This window comes from Xenopus laevis, chromosome 4L (genome assembly GCF_017654675.1).
Source record: "Xenopus laevis strain J_2021 chromosome 4L, Xenopus_laevis_v10.1, whole genome shotgun sequence".
Classification (NCBI taxonomy): Eukaryota; Metazoa; Chordata; class Amphibia; order Anura; family Pipidae; genus Xenopus; species Xenopus laevis.
The window spans coordinates 101,656,630-101,677,236 of NC_054377.1; the positions used below are offsets into that span (position 1 = coordinate 101,656,630).

At 38.6% G+C, this 20,607-nt stretch overlaps 1 protein-coding gene across 1 annotated transcript; it reads right to left on the reverse strand.

Annotated features, from left to right (window-relative positions):
- Window positions 1-2,488: 2,488 nt before the first annotated feature.
- Window positions 2,489-18,744, reverse strand: lrrc8c.L (leucine rich repeat containing 8 VRAC subunit C L homeolog). The gene is made up of 3 exons (XM_018258590.2): window positions 18,276-18,744; window positions 11,217-11,358; window positions 2,489-6,645 (listed from the first exon to the last, which is right to left on the reverse strand). Exons 2-3 carry the CDS (start codon window positions 11,352-11,354, stop codon window positions 4,393-4,395), a joined length of 2,391 nt encoding a protein of 796 aa, XP_018114079.1. The 5' UTR covers window positions 11,355-11,358; window positions 18,276-18,744; the 3' UTR covers window positions 2,489-4,392.
- Window positions 18,745-20,607: the final 1,863 nt, after the last annotated feature.

Consider the following 20,607-nt stretch of genomic DNA (forward strand, 5'->3'; position numbering starts at 1 on the left):
AAGTCAACAAATATCTATATTATAAAGAACTAGAAATACGTAGCTTATAATAGTTGTTTACACGTACATTTTGTATTAAAGTTGAATTAAAGCCTAGAAAAACTTTAGCAGCCCTATAACTGTGATGGTCCATGCCTTCACAATTGTCTACAGCAGCTCTTGGATCTTGTTAGGTTATCTTTGGAGAGTCAGTGGCACTACTGAGAAGCTAAGCTTGGGGTTGTCAATCAGGCAGGCCAGGTAATATTATCATATATAGAAAAAAAAGCAGATGTTAAAGGGGAACTATCGTGAAAATATAAATTTGATATAAAATTCCTCATACTGAAGCAAGAAACTTTCTAAATACAATCAATTAAAAATTGTATTGTTTCTGAAATAATCAAGTTCATCTTCACTATTCCTCTCTCAGCATCTGTTTCTCTTCATTCTGTCTTCATGCAGCAGTTGGGTGTCAGAGGAATAATCCAATATATCTTATTGAGCTCACTCAAATAACTGATTCCAGTACAAACAAAATAACTGCCTTTTGCACAAATTCTGCATGTAGAGAGGCAGGATTTCTGGTGATTTTAATAGAGTGAGCTCTAATACATCTTCTAGGCAAGGAGCCCCCCTATAAGATATATTGGATCATTCATCTGACACCCAACTCCTCAATAAAGACAGAATGAGGAGAAACAGATGCTGAGAGAGGAATAGTGAAGATAGAAACAGAATTTCTAATTGATTGTATTAAGAAAGTTTCTTTATTCATAATGCTGAAGCTAATATTAAATTAAAATTTTCACAATAGGTCCCCTTTAGGGCAAAAACAACAGGATTGCTCTATTGCTATAGTCATCTTCAATAGACATGCACCAATATTACCACTCCTTTAAGCCGACCCAACAGAAATGTTCAAGCCTGGTCCATCAACAAAGTGAGCAACATCCATGGCATAAAGATATCGGTTGCAATCATTTGTCCAATTCAATTTGTGTTTTTTTTAATGGTATGTGGATTGCCAGCTTAAATCAGTCTTTTTTAATGAATTTTATATTGTACAGTCGTGGACAAAAAAAAATATTTCAAATCATGCACCTGTTCTGTCAGAAAATTGTTGAAAAGAACAACACTGTGGTTGATATTCACATATGTAGTTAATTTTTTGCAGTGAAACAAAAAAAAAAAAAAAACCGTAAAACACGGACTAAAATATATTGTTTCACAAAGAAACCCTAAAATGAACTGGACAAAAAGATTTAGTAGTTGAAAGAAATATTTGGATTAAGAGCAGATGAGTTTCCATTAAATTTGTAATGTAATGAGGTGCCTGCAATATTAGAAGCACTTGTTCACTCAGTTTGACTTGTCTGTGCATTTGCAAAGAACAGAGTAGGTGAGACAGAATATTGTAAGATGGACTTAAAACTACAGGCCATTACCTTTGTTTTCCTGTGTCCACTGTACACAGTTTGGGGCCAACGGACAATCTCCCTGTAATAGGACCTCAGAAAAATGTATCATGGATTGCTTAGCAACTCAAACCAGTCAAACGCTAGCATTGGAAGGGCTGAAGTATTTATGTTGTAGGGTAAATGTACAATATCTGGGATGATCATGCCGCTGTATAGTCACTCACTGAAACAGCAGTTGGACAAAGTAAGTCACAAAATTCTTTTATCATACTTTACTGTGTACACATTAGTTTTGCAAAGAAAGTTTAAATTTTTCTGAATTAACCTTCAATGGCCCTTAAAAATAAAAGGGCCCCTAAAACCCTATAATAACTGCTCCTAAGCGTGTATCAAGAGTATAAGGGTAAGGGCACACTGGGCGATTCGGGGAGATTTAGTCGCCTGGTGACTAATCACCTCGACTTTGCGGCGACCAATCTCCCCGAACGCCTTCCCTCACTCTGCACCTGGCTAAAAAGAAAAATGGGCGACTTCAGAAAACGAATCACCGTGTGTGATTAGTGCCGCCGATTTTTCATTTTAGCCAGGCGCAGAGTGAAGGAAGGCGTTCGGGAAGATTGGTTGCGGCAAAGTCGAGGTGATTAGTGGCAAGGCGACTAAATCTCCCCGAATCGCCCAGTGTGCCCTTACCCTTAGGCTGCTGTATACTTTCAACAGGTACAGCCTATATTAGCATATGTTTTCTCATTTTATGCATTTACATTCATAAATACACCCACACAAATATATATGTATATATTTTTTTAAGGTATTAGAAGCATTTGCATCAGTCTTGTTGTAAGAACATCTCTTGTTTGTCCATCCAAGGCCACACGAAGGCAGTACTACAGCAGAGAAGGTAGAACTACTTTAGATGACATGATATCTAATTATCCATTCCAGGCAAGGACAATTAACGATTGTTAGCACAATGCAGATGATAAGGTTTGCTTGTATGTTTTGCCATTCATGTGTCACTGTAACCTATGTCTTCTTAGCTATTAGGAGATAAACATTAGTCAGAGGTAGAGAGTGAGACTAAGCGTTTATCAAACTAGTCCTCAAATTTTATTAATGTAGAAGAGGAAAGGCACAAAATGAGTAATATGAAGTATACTATACAGTTTGTATATCATGTACAGTAGTTCTAAATGAGCTCTTCCCAGTTATCAGATAATGTATACTGTAAATGGTCTATACAAATCCACCAGCCATGTGGATCCTTGTAACCAAGAGAACACAAAAATATCATATTTGTCTTTTACCACAACCCCAACAAATCTCAGAAACATCAATAAGTAAACTGAACTGAATAGTGCTATTCTAAATAGGAGGAAGGCATTGCATTCTGCCTTCCTTGTTGTCAATGACCATTAGTGTGTTCTTTAATATAATTTAATACTAAAGGTAAGTTTGCCACCTTTTCTGGAAAAAAATACAAGCTTTCCTAAATGTTTTCTCTATTACTAACTTTGGCATGAAGCATCAGGTTTCTTGGTACATGGTGGCATCCCTAGTTAAAGGACCAGCAACACTTAAAACTCAAATTGATTGTTATCCTTTTTGCAATACTTGTACAAATTAGTTATTGAATTTCAATTTGTAATAGATAAAATTGTCTGCCATTTGTGAGTATATGGCCAAACAGTGCAATACATACACAATACTGTTTCATTCATACTTTATGCATTTTTATGGGAAAGGGCCATAAAGGACCCTTTTTTCAAACTAATATTATGTTAATGAAGATTTTTCAAACAGAGCCTTAGGCAATACATATTCATTACTTGGACTGAAAATGTGCATGAGGCAGAAGAAAGACCTTTAACTTACAACTGCCTTAATCAGATGGTACAAAGCAAACAGGCACATTGACTGCCGTAAACAGGGAATCCATATGTACGGAAGATAAAAAGTCAAAATTTATTCAAAATGTGGCATAAAAACATGTAAGCACACAGACATAAGTTGCAGGCAGGGTGAGAGCATGGCTTAATCAGATGGTAAAGTACCAGGCTTCCACTACATATTGCACCTTTAGGTGCTTGCTGTTCTGCCACCTAATCATTCAGTTGAAGAGTATAACTGTATGTCATGTTGCACCTCTGCTATCACAGATATAAATTGCACCTACCTGCGCACAATTTACTTACTGCCATTAAGCTTTGCGCCTCTAGTGGCATAAAATTTGCCACTGGTTGTGGTGGCCATACACGCTAGAATTCTGGGGAGGAATGCTGCACTGTGGGTAAAATGACAGCATAGGTGTACCACCTTTACACCACATGTTACAAATTTAAAGTTTTATCCTATAATTTTTTGATTGGCTAACACGGTACAAAACATTTTACCTAAACACCTTCAGTAATAGCTAAAGTTACTATGTTTACATTATATACTGTATTACTTGTGTTCCTGTCCTCTGGACTGAATGATTTATAAGACTCTAAAAAGGTTAATTATCAAAAGTCGAGTTTTGTTTTTCCCAAAAAAACTGAGTGTAGTTTCAGTAAGATAAAAAAATTCTCCAGCTAAAACCTGTTGAGGTCACGTAGAAGTCAATGGCAGAGGTCTCTTGAACCATTTGAAGACGTTTTTAGACTTTATGATTTTCATGGGGTTTTTTTTTTCGGTGGTTTGTGCTCGAAAACTCGATCAATTCAAGCTTTTTTTTGCAGATAACTCGATCAATTTGAGTAATCCATTCCTCCTCCCCGCCCGATTGCACTCATTCATTTTTTTCATAAATAAGCAAAGATTTGAGTTGTGAGTTTATTCGAGGTAGAAGAAAAACTCACAAACTCGACATTTGATAAATAGCCCCCTAAATCTTTCCTTGAATTACAAACCTTCCAATATAGATAGCCGCCCACTTATGTACCAACAGCGTTTACAATTGCATGTACATACATTTAAATAATGCCCAGTAATGACTAGGATTTGCTAAAGTCCATTACTCAGATTTCATTTGTTCCCTTATATCAAATGGCAATGTTTCAAAAAGGGTGTCCTCTACAATGAGTCCATTCTTTTTCAGGGCTCTGCAGTCACCAAGTTCTGGTGGTAGGGTTTCAAAGTGATTGCCTTTAATATCCAAATAAGACAAATACACCAAATTACCCATTTTTGGTGAGAGAGAACACAAGTTGTTTTTCCCGATTTTTAACGTTATCAGCTTCTTGCAGAAGTACAGTTCATCGGGAACGCTCTCCACTTTGTTGCAGGAAATTGAAAAATACTGCAAAGACTGCATCACTCCAATTTCTGGGGGAATGAATCGTATGTCGTTGTAGGACAAATCTAAGTATCTGAGTTTGTGGCATAGGAACAGCTGAGAGGGCAGAACCTCTATTTTATTGTGGCTAAAGTAAAGCCTCTCCAAGCTGGTCAGTTTTTTTATTTCCACTGGGATATGAGTAATGCTGTTGTACCACAATTTTAAGATTGTAAGCTTGCGCAGGTGTTGAAAACTAACTATTTCTTGAATAGACTTCAGATTATTTTCCTTTAAATTCAGTTCTTCCAGTGCTATCAGACTGAAAATCGAGTGATGTATGTGCTCCATGTCACAGTGTATGAGCTCCAGATCTGTCAGGTTGACCATCTTTTTCAAATTGTTCAGCATGACCAGCTTGGTCCCGTCATTATGAATGCAGAGTTTTTGAAGATGTCCAGAAACATCAACAGCACCTTGAGGGATTTTGGATAAATTACTCTTTATAAATAAGTGTTTAAGGCTCTTTAGTTCACGGAATGAGTCAAGTGTGATGTTTTTTGATACATCAGGGCTTAATGAACCAATCAGATATAATTCCTCCAGGTTGCGTAACACATACATCCAAGGTGGAAGCTCTCGAATGTCATCAAACTTAACTCTCAGAATCTTGAGATTCTCCTTTAGGAATGCCAGGGCTGCACTGTGAATCTTTACAGAACACTGACACAAGGACAGTTCTTGAAGATTGTCAAGCTGAGCAATGGTTGCTGGAATCATAACATTATTTATAATTTCCAGCTTTAAAGACTGTAGCTCTGTTATCTCAAATATAGTATCTGGAAGGCCAGAGAGCATAAACAATTGTAACTCGAGTCGGCTGGATGCATTTGTTTGAAGCTTTTGCCTCAGCTTTTCTGCTGTCCACTCATTGTTTAAGTTCAGTTGCTTCAACTTGTTTTCACTGGCTTCAGAGAGGAACACAGCAAAGCGCTTGGAATACAAAGGGTCATATTGATCTATCATGTGGAACAGGAAGGCAAAGTCATTTTTGACATCTGGGATATCGTTGATGCCAGTCTCCAAACGGACATATTCAAAGGAATATTCCTTTAAAGAGCGATAGAATAGCCAATATAATGTATAAAGACAAGTGAGGCCATACACACCCACAAAGCAAAGGTAACAAAATGACAGCTTAGAGAATAGATGAGCCATTGTATGATTGCAAGAGAAATGATTATATCCGGTCATGTCCTGTATGTCAACATTACACTCTACAGTAAACCTCACTTCTGACACAAGAGCGCTATTGTATCCGATGATGAATAAAAATTTCAGAACTTTAAGGATGGTTTGGCGGACATACATGACATAAAGAAGATCTCCTTCTTCAACATGAACACGAAACTTTTTCACTTTCTCAAACAAGGCTTTTGCTTGTTCTCCTTCCTTTTTATCCAGAGCACCTGCAGCAGCTTTATCCACAATAAACTTCTCAGGAATTGACTTCAGAGACTGGGTCTTCACCAAGGGACTCTCCAATGTTGACTGGTTTATGTTGGACTTACTCAGATTATTCTTTCTGTTATCCTTTTCTTCTGGTTCTTCTCCAGATACTTTGCACAAGGCTCTGGTTGTCCAAGGAGACTCAAAACATTTCCCCAAGATTGATATAAAATGCTCAATTTTCGAACTTGAGCCAGGAAATTTAAACCAAAAGTTGCTACATAACATGAAAATTAAAGTGTGAATTAGAACTAGGTAGGGAAAGTACTTGGCGTACCAATGCAGAGCTCGCTCATAACACATCTGGTTAATAAAACTGTACTGCTGAAGGTCCAAGTCTGTTTTCAACCCTTTCATCTCCACTGTTCCAGGTGATATCGGCTTTGGTGTAGTAAGTGGCAAGTTAGAACTGGATACATTGTAGACTGAAATGTTGTGAATGGGCTGCACTTTTGGCAGACATATTATCTTGCCTTGCATGACCTGGATAAAAAGAAAATACAAAGAGAAAGATTTGACATAATTTATAAATATATTACAAAAGAATACTTTTAAAATAACATTGAGTAATGAGCGGCTCTCAGATCTCTGGGTATCCTTAGTAAAACACTTAGGGGCACATTTACTAAGCTCGAGTGAAGGATTCGAGGTAAAAAAAATTCGAATTTCGAAGGTTTTTTTGGGGTACTTCGACCATCGAATAGGCTAATTCGACCTTCGACTACGAATCAAACGATTCGAACTAAAAATCGTTCGACTATTTGACCATTCGATAGTAGAAGTACTGTCGCTTTAAAAAAACTTTGACTACCTACTTCGGCACTTTAAATCTACCGAGCTTCAATGTTACCCTATGGGGACCTTCCCCATAAGCTTTCTAAGCTTTTTTTGATCGAAGGAAAATCCTTTGATCGATGGATTAAAATCCTTCGAAACGATCGAAGATTTTTCGTTCGATCAAAATATTTGTGGTAAATCCTTCAACTTCGATATTCGAAGTCTAAGGATTTTACTTCGACCCTTAGTAAATGTGCCCCTTAGCGGACCGTGCTTTTGTCATTCTAACCAGTTACTTTTACTTTGCTCAGATGGACTGAGGAACTTTGCACTATACATTTTGTTTTAAGTCCTGTTGAGAAGTCTCCACCACTTCAGAAGTGGCAGAAATATCTATACACATAAGGGAGAATGTAGACAATATGAGGGTCATTTATTACAATAATCTGAAGAAACGCAAGAGCACACCCATTAGTGCTTATTATTCAGCCGGTATTTCTCCCCCAGTCCGGCCGTTGAGTGGGGTGCAGTATGCAGCACATGTTAGCTCTGTCCTTATTGCCTGCCATTGGGTGCTGTCTGTATCCTGCCACTCCTTCTTTGTACATATAAATGGGGTTCAAGTTAGCAAACAGAAAGGCGGTGGGAGTAGGAATAGTGAGTAAGAGAAGTAGGTGGTCTACATGCCTTTCCATGTTTGCCCCTTATGAATACAGTACTGCCAAACGCAGGCTACACTGTAGTGAAACGGCCCCTTATAACGTATGCAGCTACAGCCATATGAATGAATTTCTACTCAAGGCACATAAATGCTGCTGCTACTTCCAACTGGGCAAGGACTGAATGTCCATCTGAATTGTGTCAGATGGGATGAAAGGTAAAAGGACAGTTTAGAAAAAAACAAGAATCAGTCAGTCTATGCACTGCCTTATTAATTACGTGTTGCAAAAGATATTTCAAGTATAAGGGTCCTGTATATAAAATGTCTATTAGACTGAATTCACTTTTTCATGAGTTTGGAATACCAGAAATGCCTGTTTTTACAGCATTGAAAAGTTTTCCACTGCCGTTTAAGGAAAATGAAATGGCTGTTGATGATATGTGAATAAAAAGTACTAAACTGTTACTGAAGTCTCGTTACTAATTACTTATACCGCTCCAGTGATTTTGATAATGTTTTTACTCAGGAAACTACACACTGACAAAAGTGAAAATGTGCTACAAATGAAACATTATGCCAGAAATTAGGATCTTGCTAATAAAGTGGCAATAGAGGGAAGGCTGTCGCGCTGCCAGTTCTTGTGAGCTGCATCACAACGTGCACACGTGGATATAGTCTGTTGCAGCTGCAGCACTGTAGAAAGAACGGCACCCATGTTTCAACAGTCTTAGGGGTAGATTTATAAAAGAGTGAAGTTAGAGATCTCCACAGTCCGCAGAGTGAAATACCGCCTCTCTCCATTCATTTATCAAATGGTAAACTTTCGCTATCGCCCTTTGATAAATACACCTTTAAAAATCCCATAGAAATGAATGGAGAGAGGTCATATTTCACTCTGCGTACTATGGAGATCTCTAGCTTCACTCTTTGATAAATCTACCCCATAGGCTTGTGTTTTCTCCTTCAAAATATATAACCTCTGTCGCAACTTAGGCAGATGCCAAGCCTAACTGTGCATATCAGTCAGTGTACACAAGGGGCCAGTTGCGTACTGAAAATGTACACTTTTGTGTTTGTCTTGCCAAAATCCATTTACAGCTGCAGAGAAAACACCTCGTATGACACCAGGTTTACTCATTAACATACTGCTTGCATTTACTTATTTTGCAAAACGTGGTTACATCACCCAAACAATAAGAATCACATTATTGTTAATTATAATTTTGATGCACCAAGTTTGAGTAACTATAAAGGTATGTTCTACAGCCCTATTCCTCAGCTTGACAAGCTCACATCCATAAGACTGCAACACTGTACATTAAATAATCTTAAATTTTAATTCCAATCTTTTTTTCTGTCTATGTATACAAAAAACACACAAAAAAATGTTTAAACTCATTGGAGGTTATTAATCAACTATTGCAACTTGCACCAGAAGAAGGACCCGTGTGGTCCGAAACATGTAGTGCTTCAATAAAATCTACATGTTTCGTTACACTGCTGTGGAGATGGCTACTCTCCTAACTGTTGAAGAGCCTGACTATAAATCTTTTGGAGGATTGGTTGGGGAAATAATCGACTATATAGGTTATTAATCAACACTGGGCAGAACTGCTCCCACGACAACCAATAAAATTGCCCAGTGCTGATAAAAGAACCCTGCTATATGTTGTAACACATACTGCCCGGACACAGGATTTAATAATAAGACAGGTAAAGACATATGAGGGAAGCACATTGAAGTTTTTAAATGTTTTAAAAAAAGATTGAAATGTCAAGTTTATAAATTCCACTCACATGAGATGTTTCTGATCAGCATTTAATATGTAACATTTAAACACTTTCAAGGATGGATAACACACACACACACACACACACACACACACACACACACACACACACACCCCCCTTCCTGTTCCCTCCATCTTTCCCACTTTTTGCAAATTATTTTTCTTTTGCATTTGTCTGGTTTATCACTGCTGTGGGCCTATTTTTATATCTTCTGTTTCTTTTTCTCACACCCTGGTTGCCATTCTATGAGCAACTGTTATGTTTTCATTATTTTCTGCTCCCTTTCTCCAAGACATGAACATTTGTCATTTGCTTTACAAATTTGCTGTGCAAACACATGTACAGGTAATAATCCCTAATGAGCAATTGTCTTGTGCTTCGTCTTCTCTTCATGCCCAGCACATCCTCAGTCGAGTGAAAAGTCAAACTTTAAGCTAAAAGCTGGGTTTTCCACTCTACTGCACATGCCCTGACAAGAGAGGATCTGGAAGAAGATGGATGTGGCGCTTGTATAATAATACACTGGGCCTTTGTAGTTTTAGAGAACAGAAGCAGTGGCCTGGGTTATCAGGTAAGCAATTATAGTCACAGGGGTTCCAAATATTTAGCACCCCTCAGTGATTCTTCCTTTCCTTCTCCTTTAAAGGGTGAGATCATTTGTTTTACTTGTATGTACGGTTCAGTTCAGCTGTGGGATATCTTTCCTGCATATCAAAATCAATATATGGTCTATTGTATTAAGGGCAATGGCACACCAGGAGATTAATCGCTAGTGATAAATCTCTGCTTCTGGGGGCGACTAAAAACTTTCCCATAGGCAATAATGTGAATAGCTGGTGGTAAACATGTCGCTTCAGTCTCCCAAAATCGCTTTAAGTTGCTACATGAGGAAAATTCAAGTCATTTTGGGAGACTGAATTGACACATGGGTTTTACCACCAGCGATTCACATTATTGCCTATGGGAAAGCTTTTACAGGAAATTTTGGCTTCACCGAGAAGCCAAAATGCTGAGAATTTTTCATTTGGTAATGTCAAAAATGCAATTAACTTGCAGTTTTACTCTTCTAGTAATCTCTGTGGGCATGTAACAGACTAACTAATGCTTAGACTTTGAGTCCTTCAAGTTACATCATGTTAACTTTTTACTTTATTAGTGGCTCCTGGTAATACATAATATCATTTTCTCTTGTAGGTAATTCATATTACAGTAAGTACTAGAACATTTTTTTTCTGCTTAAAAATGTTTAATTTTCTGCTATAAAAATGTTTAATTTCTGGTATGGATTTGTAAAAGACAAAGATGTATTTAACTATGTTGCCAAGGCTCACTTGCTAGGGAGTTTGGAAAATTGGGAAGTGAAAAACCTAATCGATTAATTAGATTAAATAAACACACAAACTGTTTCCCAATCTAAGCTTACATTAATGCTGGCTTGAAAAATAAAGCTGGCTTCAAAGAGTCATATTCCCCTGTGATCTGCTTGTAGCTAGGAGCTACACATATTAATGGCTATGTTGAAATGATCACTTAAGGATTTGTTTGCCCCTGGAGAATAATCCTGTTGCTAACCAAATGCATGTTGGCAGTGTTCCCCAATCTTGTGGATTGTTCAGTGATTGGCTGTTCAAACTGGAATAATTTAGCCTTATCTATGTCTGAATTTTCTGGTAAGAATCTCTCCTTTGATTCCCAATTATTTTAATCATTAGTGTTTTGGGGTGTAGTGTCCCCTCAATTCTGGCAAGTGAAATAAAAATAGGGAAGTGCTCTGTGTCTAAGCTAAATTGTTTGTGCATAACATTCACACAAGCAATTTGTTTACCTGTAATGTGCAACCAAAGACTCCTATCATCAGCATGGCCACAGACAAATAGTCTGTGAACACGTCCCACCATGGCTTGAGCACACGGAAAGCTGGCTGCTGCTCGGAAAACTGTCGGAACTCCGTCACTGGAATCATCTTTCTGCAAAAGACAAACATCCATAGATCACATTAGTAAGAACTGCCAGAGAGACACTTTTCTACAAACCATATCAAACACACACAAGTTAATTGCACGTTGAAGCTATACAGGAAAAGCTAATAAAAGCTTCCCAAGGACAGAGTTGGCAAAAAGTGTAATCATCCTGAAGTGTACTGTTTTTTTTCTTACTCTAAATAACAGGTTACTGTTTATTATGGGAGGTGGTAAGTTACATCACTTCCAGAACTTCTCTTGATTAATTTCCAGGAGAAGAACGTTATATATCTTTGCTGAACAACCATTCCTGGCGTTACTTTGCCTCTTTTAATCCTTATTGAGTATTACAGTAATTTCTGCCCATGATTCCTCCCACCTTCAGATCGTATAACTAGCAGTACTGCAGATACACTAATTTATAAAATAATTAGGGTACCTTTGGCTTAAACAAAAATAAAACAAGTGTTGTTGGATAGGGAATGAAACTTGAACTCGCTTTAGAAACTGATTTGGCCAATCAAACCCAAACCTTTGTGGTGAAGGAGTGTAATGGCATATGGAGTGTTACAGATTAACAACATCTGAAGGGCTGAAAAATAATAGAAGTACAAACCTTGCATACATTTCAACAGTACACAGGTAAGAATGGCAGGAAGCAGAAGCAGCAGAATGCTACTTGAAATACATACCCTAGCCCTGGCTTTACTGCCAATGATTAAGGCAACGATAACAATATCAAGGGGCCACACCAATCCTTTTGCCTTTGTCCTTTAGAGGAGTGAATTTGCAAAGAAGGACAATATTTAGGCAGCCATCTGCCCACCACTAAGCTTAATTTAGCTTAACCAGCCACCTGCTAGTTTAAGAACTGTATGAAAGTTTAGGATTCCAAAGTAGATATAAAAAGAATGTGTATGTGTGTGTGTATATATATATATATATATATATATGTATTTGTCTATATATATATATATATATATATATATATATATATATATATATATATATATATCTCTATCTATATATAGATATATATATATATAAATTTCACATAGAGCCGCACACCATTTTCTTCTTCGTAAATCAAGTGATATTTATTTGCATAGATTTGTTTTCCAACGTTTCGGCCCTCTTCAGGGCCTTTATCCTTGATAAAGGCCCTGAAGAGGGCCGAAACGTTGGAAAACAAATCTTGATAAAGGCCCTGAAGAGGGCCGAAACGTTGGAAAACAAATCTATGCAAATAAATATCACTTGATTTACGAAGAAGAAAATGGTGTGCGGCTCTATGTGAAATTTGTACATAATATTTCAACCAGCACCCACATTCAGAAAATTCGGATCCGAGTGCGGCTGCCTGCAGGAAATTATATATATATATATAAAGTACATTTAGAAACTTGCCACGTTTCAGCCATCCCTGTTTCCAAAAAAACATGCAATGAAAGGGGCCATCTTATTTCTCACTCCTGGAAAAGTCATTCCAACATGTTTTACCCTGGTTCCCATAAAAATGCTATCTAAACCTGTTGTGTGTAGACTAAAGAGTAATTCCAAATCATTTTGACAGATGCAGAGAACCTAAAAATAAAAGATGCACATGGCACAGAGATAACATGTACTTCTTAGAGATTCTCACAGGAACTAGTGAGGCAGCTCTTGTTCCCACAAGTAGTTCCTAGTTAAAGAGAGAGAGGTTATGTTGATAAGATTTAATTACCAACTGACAGAGCAGCATTTAATTTAACTATTTACATTGTATCACGTAAACCATACAGCAAATATACTCTCCCATGTACATGGTGGTTCATTAGGCAGCACATCTGCCTTACACAGCTGGGTAATTAGTTTGCATATTCTCCCTGTATCTGCATGAGTTTCATCCCACACCAAAACATTTAATTGGTTCCTGATAACTGACCATAATGCGTGTGATTGGAGCAGGACTAATGTAGCGTTTCAGTAATATGCTACTTAAATGTGTTAGTGCTCTATAAATAACAATTATGATAAAAAAAATAGTGTTTTAATACAGGCCACAAAACTCCGAGGTATGTCATTTCTGTCACCTGACTCACTGAAACTTGTGTACAATAATAAATACAGTACCCCCTGTTGCAAAATATGAGGATATTAGAAGTCAGCTTGGCGTTCCTGTCTAAAAACACTTGGCTTTGTGTTTATATATGGTCATGGAACTCCTCTGTAACTTATAATATCTTTATATTTTACAAGAGGGGGTACTTTATTCACTATATATAAGAACTCCAAGGTGATTTGGGCTTAATGCCCTAGGTATGTGGTGTTAAAGGGATCCTGTCATTGGAAAACATGTTTTTTTCAAAACGCATCGGTTAATAGTGCTACTCCAGCAGAATTCTGCACTGAAATCCATTTCTCAAAAAAGCAAACAGATTTTTTTATATTCAATTTTGAAATCTGACATGGGGCTAGACATTTTGTCAATTTCCCAGCTGCCCCTGGTCATGTTACTTGTGCCTGCACTTTAGGAGAGAAATGCTTTCTGGCAGGCTTCTGAATGTGTCTCAGTGAGACATGGGTTTTTACTATTGATTGTTGTTCTTAGATCTACCAGGCAGCTGTTATCTTGTGTTAGGGAGCTGTTATCTGGTTACCTTCCCATTGTTCTTTTGTTTGGCTGCTGGGGGGGGAAAGGGAGGGGTGATATCACTCCAACTTGCAGTACAGCAGTAAAGAGTGATTGAAGATTGAAGTCACATGACTTGAGACAGCTGGGAAATTGACAATATGTCTAGCCCCATATAAAAAAAATCTGTCTGCTCTTTTGAGAAATGGATTTCAGTGCTGAATTCTGCTGGAGCAGCACTATTAACTGATTCATTTTGAAAAAATTTTTTTTCCCATGACAGTATCCCTTTAAATCCACTTTTAATGCCCAGTAACCTCCCAATGTGGTCACCCACTTGTGTTGATGCCTACCTCCTCACTTTTTTCTGGCCTATTAATAGGATTTCAAAGCACTATACTGTGCTCAAGCTCTTTCGAATCATTTTTCCCAAAATCGAATTTTCCAACACACCCTTAAAGCACACACCAAATCCAACTGCCCATGACTATAAACAGTTTTTAAAAAGAAAAAAACACATACTCTCCCCTTAAGGGATACATCACTATAAATCTTATCCAGTAAGTAAATGTTTATATTACTTCTAAACAGTAGCACAAAGTCATTGGAAACAACAGTCTGGTGGTTCAGTCCTATTGCATGCAAATGTTTTACAATAAATAAATTCTAAAATGAGAACCTCATTTAGGCCATGGTGTCCCCACCCTGGTAGGTATAGCTGGGACCTACAAAGATGAACCAGAATAAAAGGGTGCAGTCTGTGAAATTAGGATTTCTGATCTATTCCATAACTGAAACATAACATTTGCATAAATATAGCAGTTCAAAACCAGTGAGGCAAGGCAACAACAGAGTTAAATTCATGGCTGTAATCTTTTGCTAATAAACCATTGGAGACAGGCAGTGTTCCCTTCTCTGGTAAACATGGACCCAGTACTGTGCGTGTGAATGAATTCAGTTGTGCAGCTCCTATGGTCATATCCTGTTTGTGTGAATGGGACCTCTCTTCTCTTACCAGTAACACAAGTCTCCTGCTCCAGGCACTTCTTTACTTTTTTTCTTCTAATTAAAAAAAATGCATGATAAAATGTTTGTTTGTCATCCTTGTAAGGTATACAGAAAGTATTTTTAGTCATATACAGACATAATATCATAATTTCCACAAGTGACATTTTGGATCTGTTCGATCAAATTTGTTAAGCTTTGCTGTAACAAATGGCTCTTTTATGCCTTTACCTTTATGTTTACCTTACAAGAGAATGGTCAGCCTTAAGGGCAGAGACACACGGTCAGATTCAAGGAGATTAGTCGCCTGGCAACAAATCTCCTCTTCTGATGGGTGACTAATCTCCCCGTACTGCCTTTCCCTGCCTTCTCGTCGGCTGCAATGTAAATTGCTTTGTTTTCCAAAGTCGTCCGAAGTTTCCTTGTGAGGCAACTTCGCAAACCCAAAGTGCTCCGAGTGCCATCCCGCCGGCGATTTACATTCTATCTGGCGGGAAGGCAGTTTGGGAGATTAGCTGCCCCGAAGAAGAGGAGATTTGTCGCCAGACGACTAATCTGCCGAATCGGACCATGCGTATCTGCTCTTAGGAGTTAAGGGATACTGTCATGGAAAACATGTTTTTTTCAAAATGAATCAGTTAATAGTGCTACTCCAGCAGAATTCTGCACTGAAATCCATTTCTCAAAAGAGCAAACAGATTTTTTTATATTCAATTTTGAAATCTGACATGGGGCTAGACATTTTGTCAATTTCCCAGCTGCCCCTGGTCATGTGACTTGTGCCTGCACTTTAGGAGAGAAATGCTTTCTGGCAGGCTGTTGTTTTTCCTTCTGAATGTAACTGAATGTGTCTCAGTGGGACATGGGTTTTTACTATTGAGTGCTGTTCTTAGATCTACCAGGCAGCTGTTATCTTGTGTTAGGGAGCTGCTATCTGGTTACCTTCCCATTGTTCTTTTGTTTGGCTGCTGGGGGAAAAAGGGAGGGGGGTGATATCACTCCAACTTGCAGTACATCAGTAAAGAGTGATTGAAGTTTATCAGAGCACAAGTCACATGACTTGGGGCAGCTGGGAAATTGACAATATGTCTAGCCCCATGTCAGATTTCAAAATTGAATATAAAAAAATCTGTTTGCTCTTTTGAGAAATGGATTTCAGTGCAGAATTCTGCTGGAGCAACACTATTAATTGATTCATTTTGAAAAAAATGTTTTTTCCCAGAAAGGGTAGGGTGATAGGTGTGACATATACTCATGATTTTCCACAAACTGCTAAGGGTAGAACCTGTAGATTCGGGGAGATTTGGTCACCCGGCTACTAATCGCCTCTTCTTTGGGGCAACTAATCTCCCCGAACTGCTTCCCCGTGTCTTCCGCCGGCTTTAATAAAAAACCGCCTGCGCCAATGCACATGCGGCACTTCGATTTCCGAAGTCGCCCCAAGTTTCCTCACGAGTAAACTTCGGGTGACTTCGAAATTTGAAGCGCCGCGAGTGTATTGGTGCAGGCATATTGACACGGGGAGATTAGACGCCCCCAAAGAAGAGGCGATTATTCACCGGGTGACTAAATCTCCCCGCATCTCCAGGTGCGCCCTTACCCTAAAGTGCTGTGGGGATTAAAATAATAATCTTAAGGTTAATGTCAAGTTTTGTGTTGATGTCAAATGTGTTTATATTTCCCATTAAATTGATAGAAAGAATTTTAGAATAGTAGCACACAATCTGGCATTTAAAGCAAACATGCAGAATGGCAATGGGCCAAAAATAATTTGATTTGCCAACAGAAATCTAATCTTGATTCAGTATAACATCTTCCTGCAGGTTGAATAATATTACGAAGGTTATTTGGCCCTCATGCCATTCTAGCTTGATTAGATTTTTATTTATTTTTTTAAATAAAAAAAATGACATTTTTTTAACCAGAAAATGATAATTATGACCAAAAAAATAAACTTGAAAACTATTTTTTTTTGTGGAAAACACAACACCCTAAATGTGTAGCCTTACAGAGCATTTGTTTTTGTTTGATTGGGTCAGAGAACCCCATTTGAAAGCTGGAAAGAGTAAGAAGGCAAATAATTCAGAAACTATAAAAAAAGAAAAAATGAAGACCAATAAAAAGTTGCCTAGAATTGGCCATTCTATGACATGCTAAACATTATCTTAAAGGGGTGGTTCACCTTTAAGTTAACTTTTAGTGTGTTATGGAATGGCTAATTCTAGGCAACTTTTCAACTGGCCTTTATTCATTTTTTTATAACTCAAAAATGAACAAAGCCCTTTAATATGGCTGTTTATATCTGCTTCCCACAACCTGAACTAACAGCACCTTTAGATTGTAAGCTCTGGGGAGCAGGCACAGCTTCTTTAGTCCTTTCAATCAGTGACGTGTACATGTTACTTCCTTCTGTTTTGTAAAGACCACAGATGCTGTTTTTTCTTATCAGATGTATTAATAAACATGGACACTTTTAAATTTAAACATTGATTCAAGCGATCCTTGGAGTTTCCCCGGTGTGCGCTGCTACAATTGTCTACCTTCTATTTTGTAAGAATTCTCTTTTCCCAGTTGGCCATTAAGTTCTATGGGCAGTCCCTAAAAAAATGGTTATCCCTGGAAATATCCCTGGTTTTAAGTTATCAGAAGTATTTCAGTTCTCTCCTGAAGTGGGTTTGGTCCTTGGTGCCGGCTCTCACCCTACAGCAAATCGTTTTTAAAAAGGGATGCTTAACATATATGTGTTATTATGATATGACTTGTTTTGATATGAAATAGGAGTTAAAGCCATAATATAAATGAGGTGTGGCACAACATGCACCACTGTGAGTTCAGAATATAACCAGCAACTGGACAACGCTTACATAATAGTTATTCACTTACCATTGTCAGTGGTTAAGAATAAATGAAAATGTTTGGCCAGTGAGCTGACCATTAACAGGAATGAAGATAACTATGGGCAGTGCATAGAAGGTGACACAATCTGTCTGTGCAAGTTATATGGGAGGGATAGGGTGTTACAGGCTTGTGGGTGGATGGGAACTGAGACATAGTCAGAGATAGGTCCCATGGCCACTTACTGCAAGGGCATAAAAGCACGTGGGCTGATAGTGGTGAGTGAGGAAGGGCCGGCTGTCATTCTACTGGAAAATCCCCACTTAGCCCCTCACACAGATTCCCGGCACTAGGGAAGTAAGTAAGGGCGGTGCTGAGAGGAGCAAGTACACCAACATCCAGCACTTTTTGTCCGACTCATTTGAGCATTGGGAACATGACACCCAGACGGCTGCTGCCCCCATACACTTACCTTCATTCAGGCTGCTCATACTCCCAGCAGCAGTGTCAGTACAGTCATGTCCCGGCTTTCCTGTGTCGGGGGAATAGTGGGCTGCTGGTGCCGGGGGAATAGTGGGCTGCAGCTGCCTTCCCACACTCCGGCTTGTTCTCCTGCTGTTGCTGCTGTTGCTGCTGTTGCTGGAGCCGGCGCACAGATGTTTTCACAGGCTGAGAGTGACGCACACAGCAAACCCACCCTCTCCCGGCTGCTCCCGCCACCAAACAAGAAGGGGGGGTCTGTGCTCTTGACTTGAGGAGCTGCTGCCTCTCGTCTCCATCCGAAAACTACTCTTCATGTATCATGGACAATGTGAAAAAAGAGCGGGAGGGGGTCTGGTAAAAATAGAGAACAATGTGAGGAAAAGGGAAGAGTCAAGTCTATTAATACAACATCACTTTTATCTGCTTTTATCTATTTACTTTTTATCTACAGCCTTGAGTTCTATTGTTCCAGCAGTAGCAGCAGCAGTTTGAGCCCCATGAGGAGCCCAGCAGCAGTAACAGGGCACTAAGCAAACTTGCTCTCTGGCTGCATTCATACACATTGCTCTACTGAGGCCTCTGTCCTAGAATTCTGCTTCCTGCTCATTCGCCCTGAGTTCTTCTGCAATTTACACAATCTCACCACGAACGTATATATTAGCCGCTGGAGGGCCACAAGCTCAATTTCCCTGTATTTTTGTCCATTAAGTTCACTTGGCCAATATCTGCCTGTCTGGTAAAACTGATGGCTGATGCTTGATTTAAGGGTTAAGAAATAAATCCATGGATTTTGTGATTTCTTAGGGCCAGGGCTCACGCTACTTTGCCCAGCGACAAATCACTTCTTCTTTGGGCAACTAATCTCCCGAAATAGCAGCGTGTGCCCATACTAGGGTTGCCACTTGGCTGGTACTTTACTGGCCTGACCGTTAAAAATTGTGGTTGATCCCAATGTTATTAATAGGCAAAAATGATAAATATACACAGGTATTTACATAGTGGGGCACCCCATGGCCCATTGCTGTTTGTCGTCCAGGTCCCCTCCTCTTTCGGGCAAATTTTCGTCATGGGGATTGGTGCACGAGAAATTTAAAAAGCTATTGTATCTTCTGCACATCCCCAGTGTTTCTGAACCAATATGTGTGTGGTCGAGCTGCATGCCACCCCCTAAAATCCTGCTGCCCTAGTGCCGGGCCTTGGTGGCCTTTCCACAAATCCAGGCCTGAATATACAGGAAGGCGGATATTTTTTTCGAGAAAAGTTGGCAACCCTAGCCCTTACCCTTAGGCTAAACAAGGCAAACAGGGAAATTGTCCATTCATTACATTCATGTTAAACAATGGGTATACTGCCCCTTTATTATGAGTACTATGCAGAGTTTAGATAATAAATAAGTAAAGAACCAAGGAGCTGCACTAATGTATATATATATATATGATGTTACAGTACATACAGAACATTTTCATGTGTTGGGTCATTTTAATGCGTGGGTCATTATATTAAACAACACTTAGGTCATTTGTCAGTTTCTAAGCATTTCTTGGCAATAAGAGAGTTTGTAACTGGAGGCAAATATTTGGATGCCCTGCCCTCTGCCATTTGATTAATATTATTTTGTGCATCTGTTTTTGATTAATATAACTTTGTGCATCTGTTTTCTATCAGGAATGTTTGGGGCATTTACTTCAGATAAAATCACATCAACGCAAATACAGATTTAAGGAAGAGCATCCTGGTTATTAAAAAGACAGAAGAACAATGACCAAATGAAAACAATATGCCATGAGAGATTTAATGTTACATTGTTTGCAAGAACCAGACAGTGTACTTCGCAGCAACGAAATGAAATTTCAAGATAAGCTAAATTAAATATAACTTTTGTTCTCACAATAAATTCTGTTTCCATTTATACATGACTGAATAGTCATTGCACAGAAACCCAGCAACAAAAGGACAATATGACAATTATTGATTGGTTTGAAAACCTTCTTCTGTCAATTATCAACATTTAATTCCAGCAGTTGACAGGTGTAACATGAACATTAAATAGCATCTGCCCGAGTCCCTTTTAAGCACAGAAGAGTTTTTCTGAAGGAGACGGCAGTTTCTGATACCGTGTCAAAAGTTCCAAAACAGCCTTCTTTCCCAGGAATCTGAATACAGCTGAAAGTCCAGCTTGGGCCATTTTGAAACAGTTCTCACATTACAATCTAAATTTATAGATTCAGATAAATATTGCTTCAAAATTGGCTGTCATTTTTCCATTGCCGGGAATGGGCACAGCAGGGAAAATTTACAGTTAACTTAACATGGTGTTAAAC

Bases quoted from the DNA above. Each gene is read 5' to 3' on its own strand.
- lrrc8c.L (XM_018258590.2), bottom strand. From the start codon at position 11,354: ATGATTCCAGTGACGGAGTTCCGACAGTTTTCCGAGCAGCAGCCAGCT. The intron at 6,646-11,216 runs GTAAACAAATTG...CTTTTTATCCAG, and splicing joins TCTTTGGTTGCACATTACAG to GTCATGCAAGGCAAGATAAT.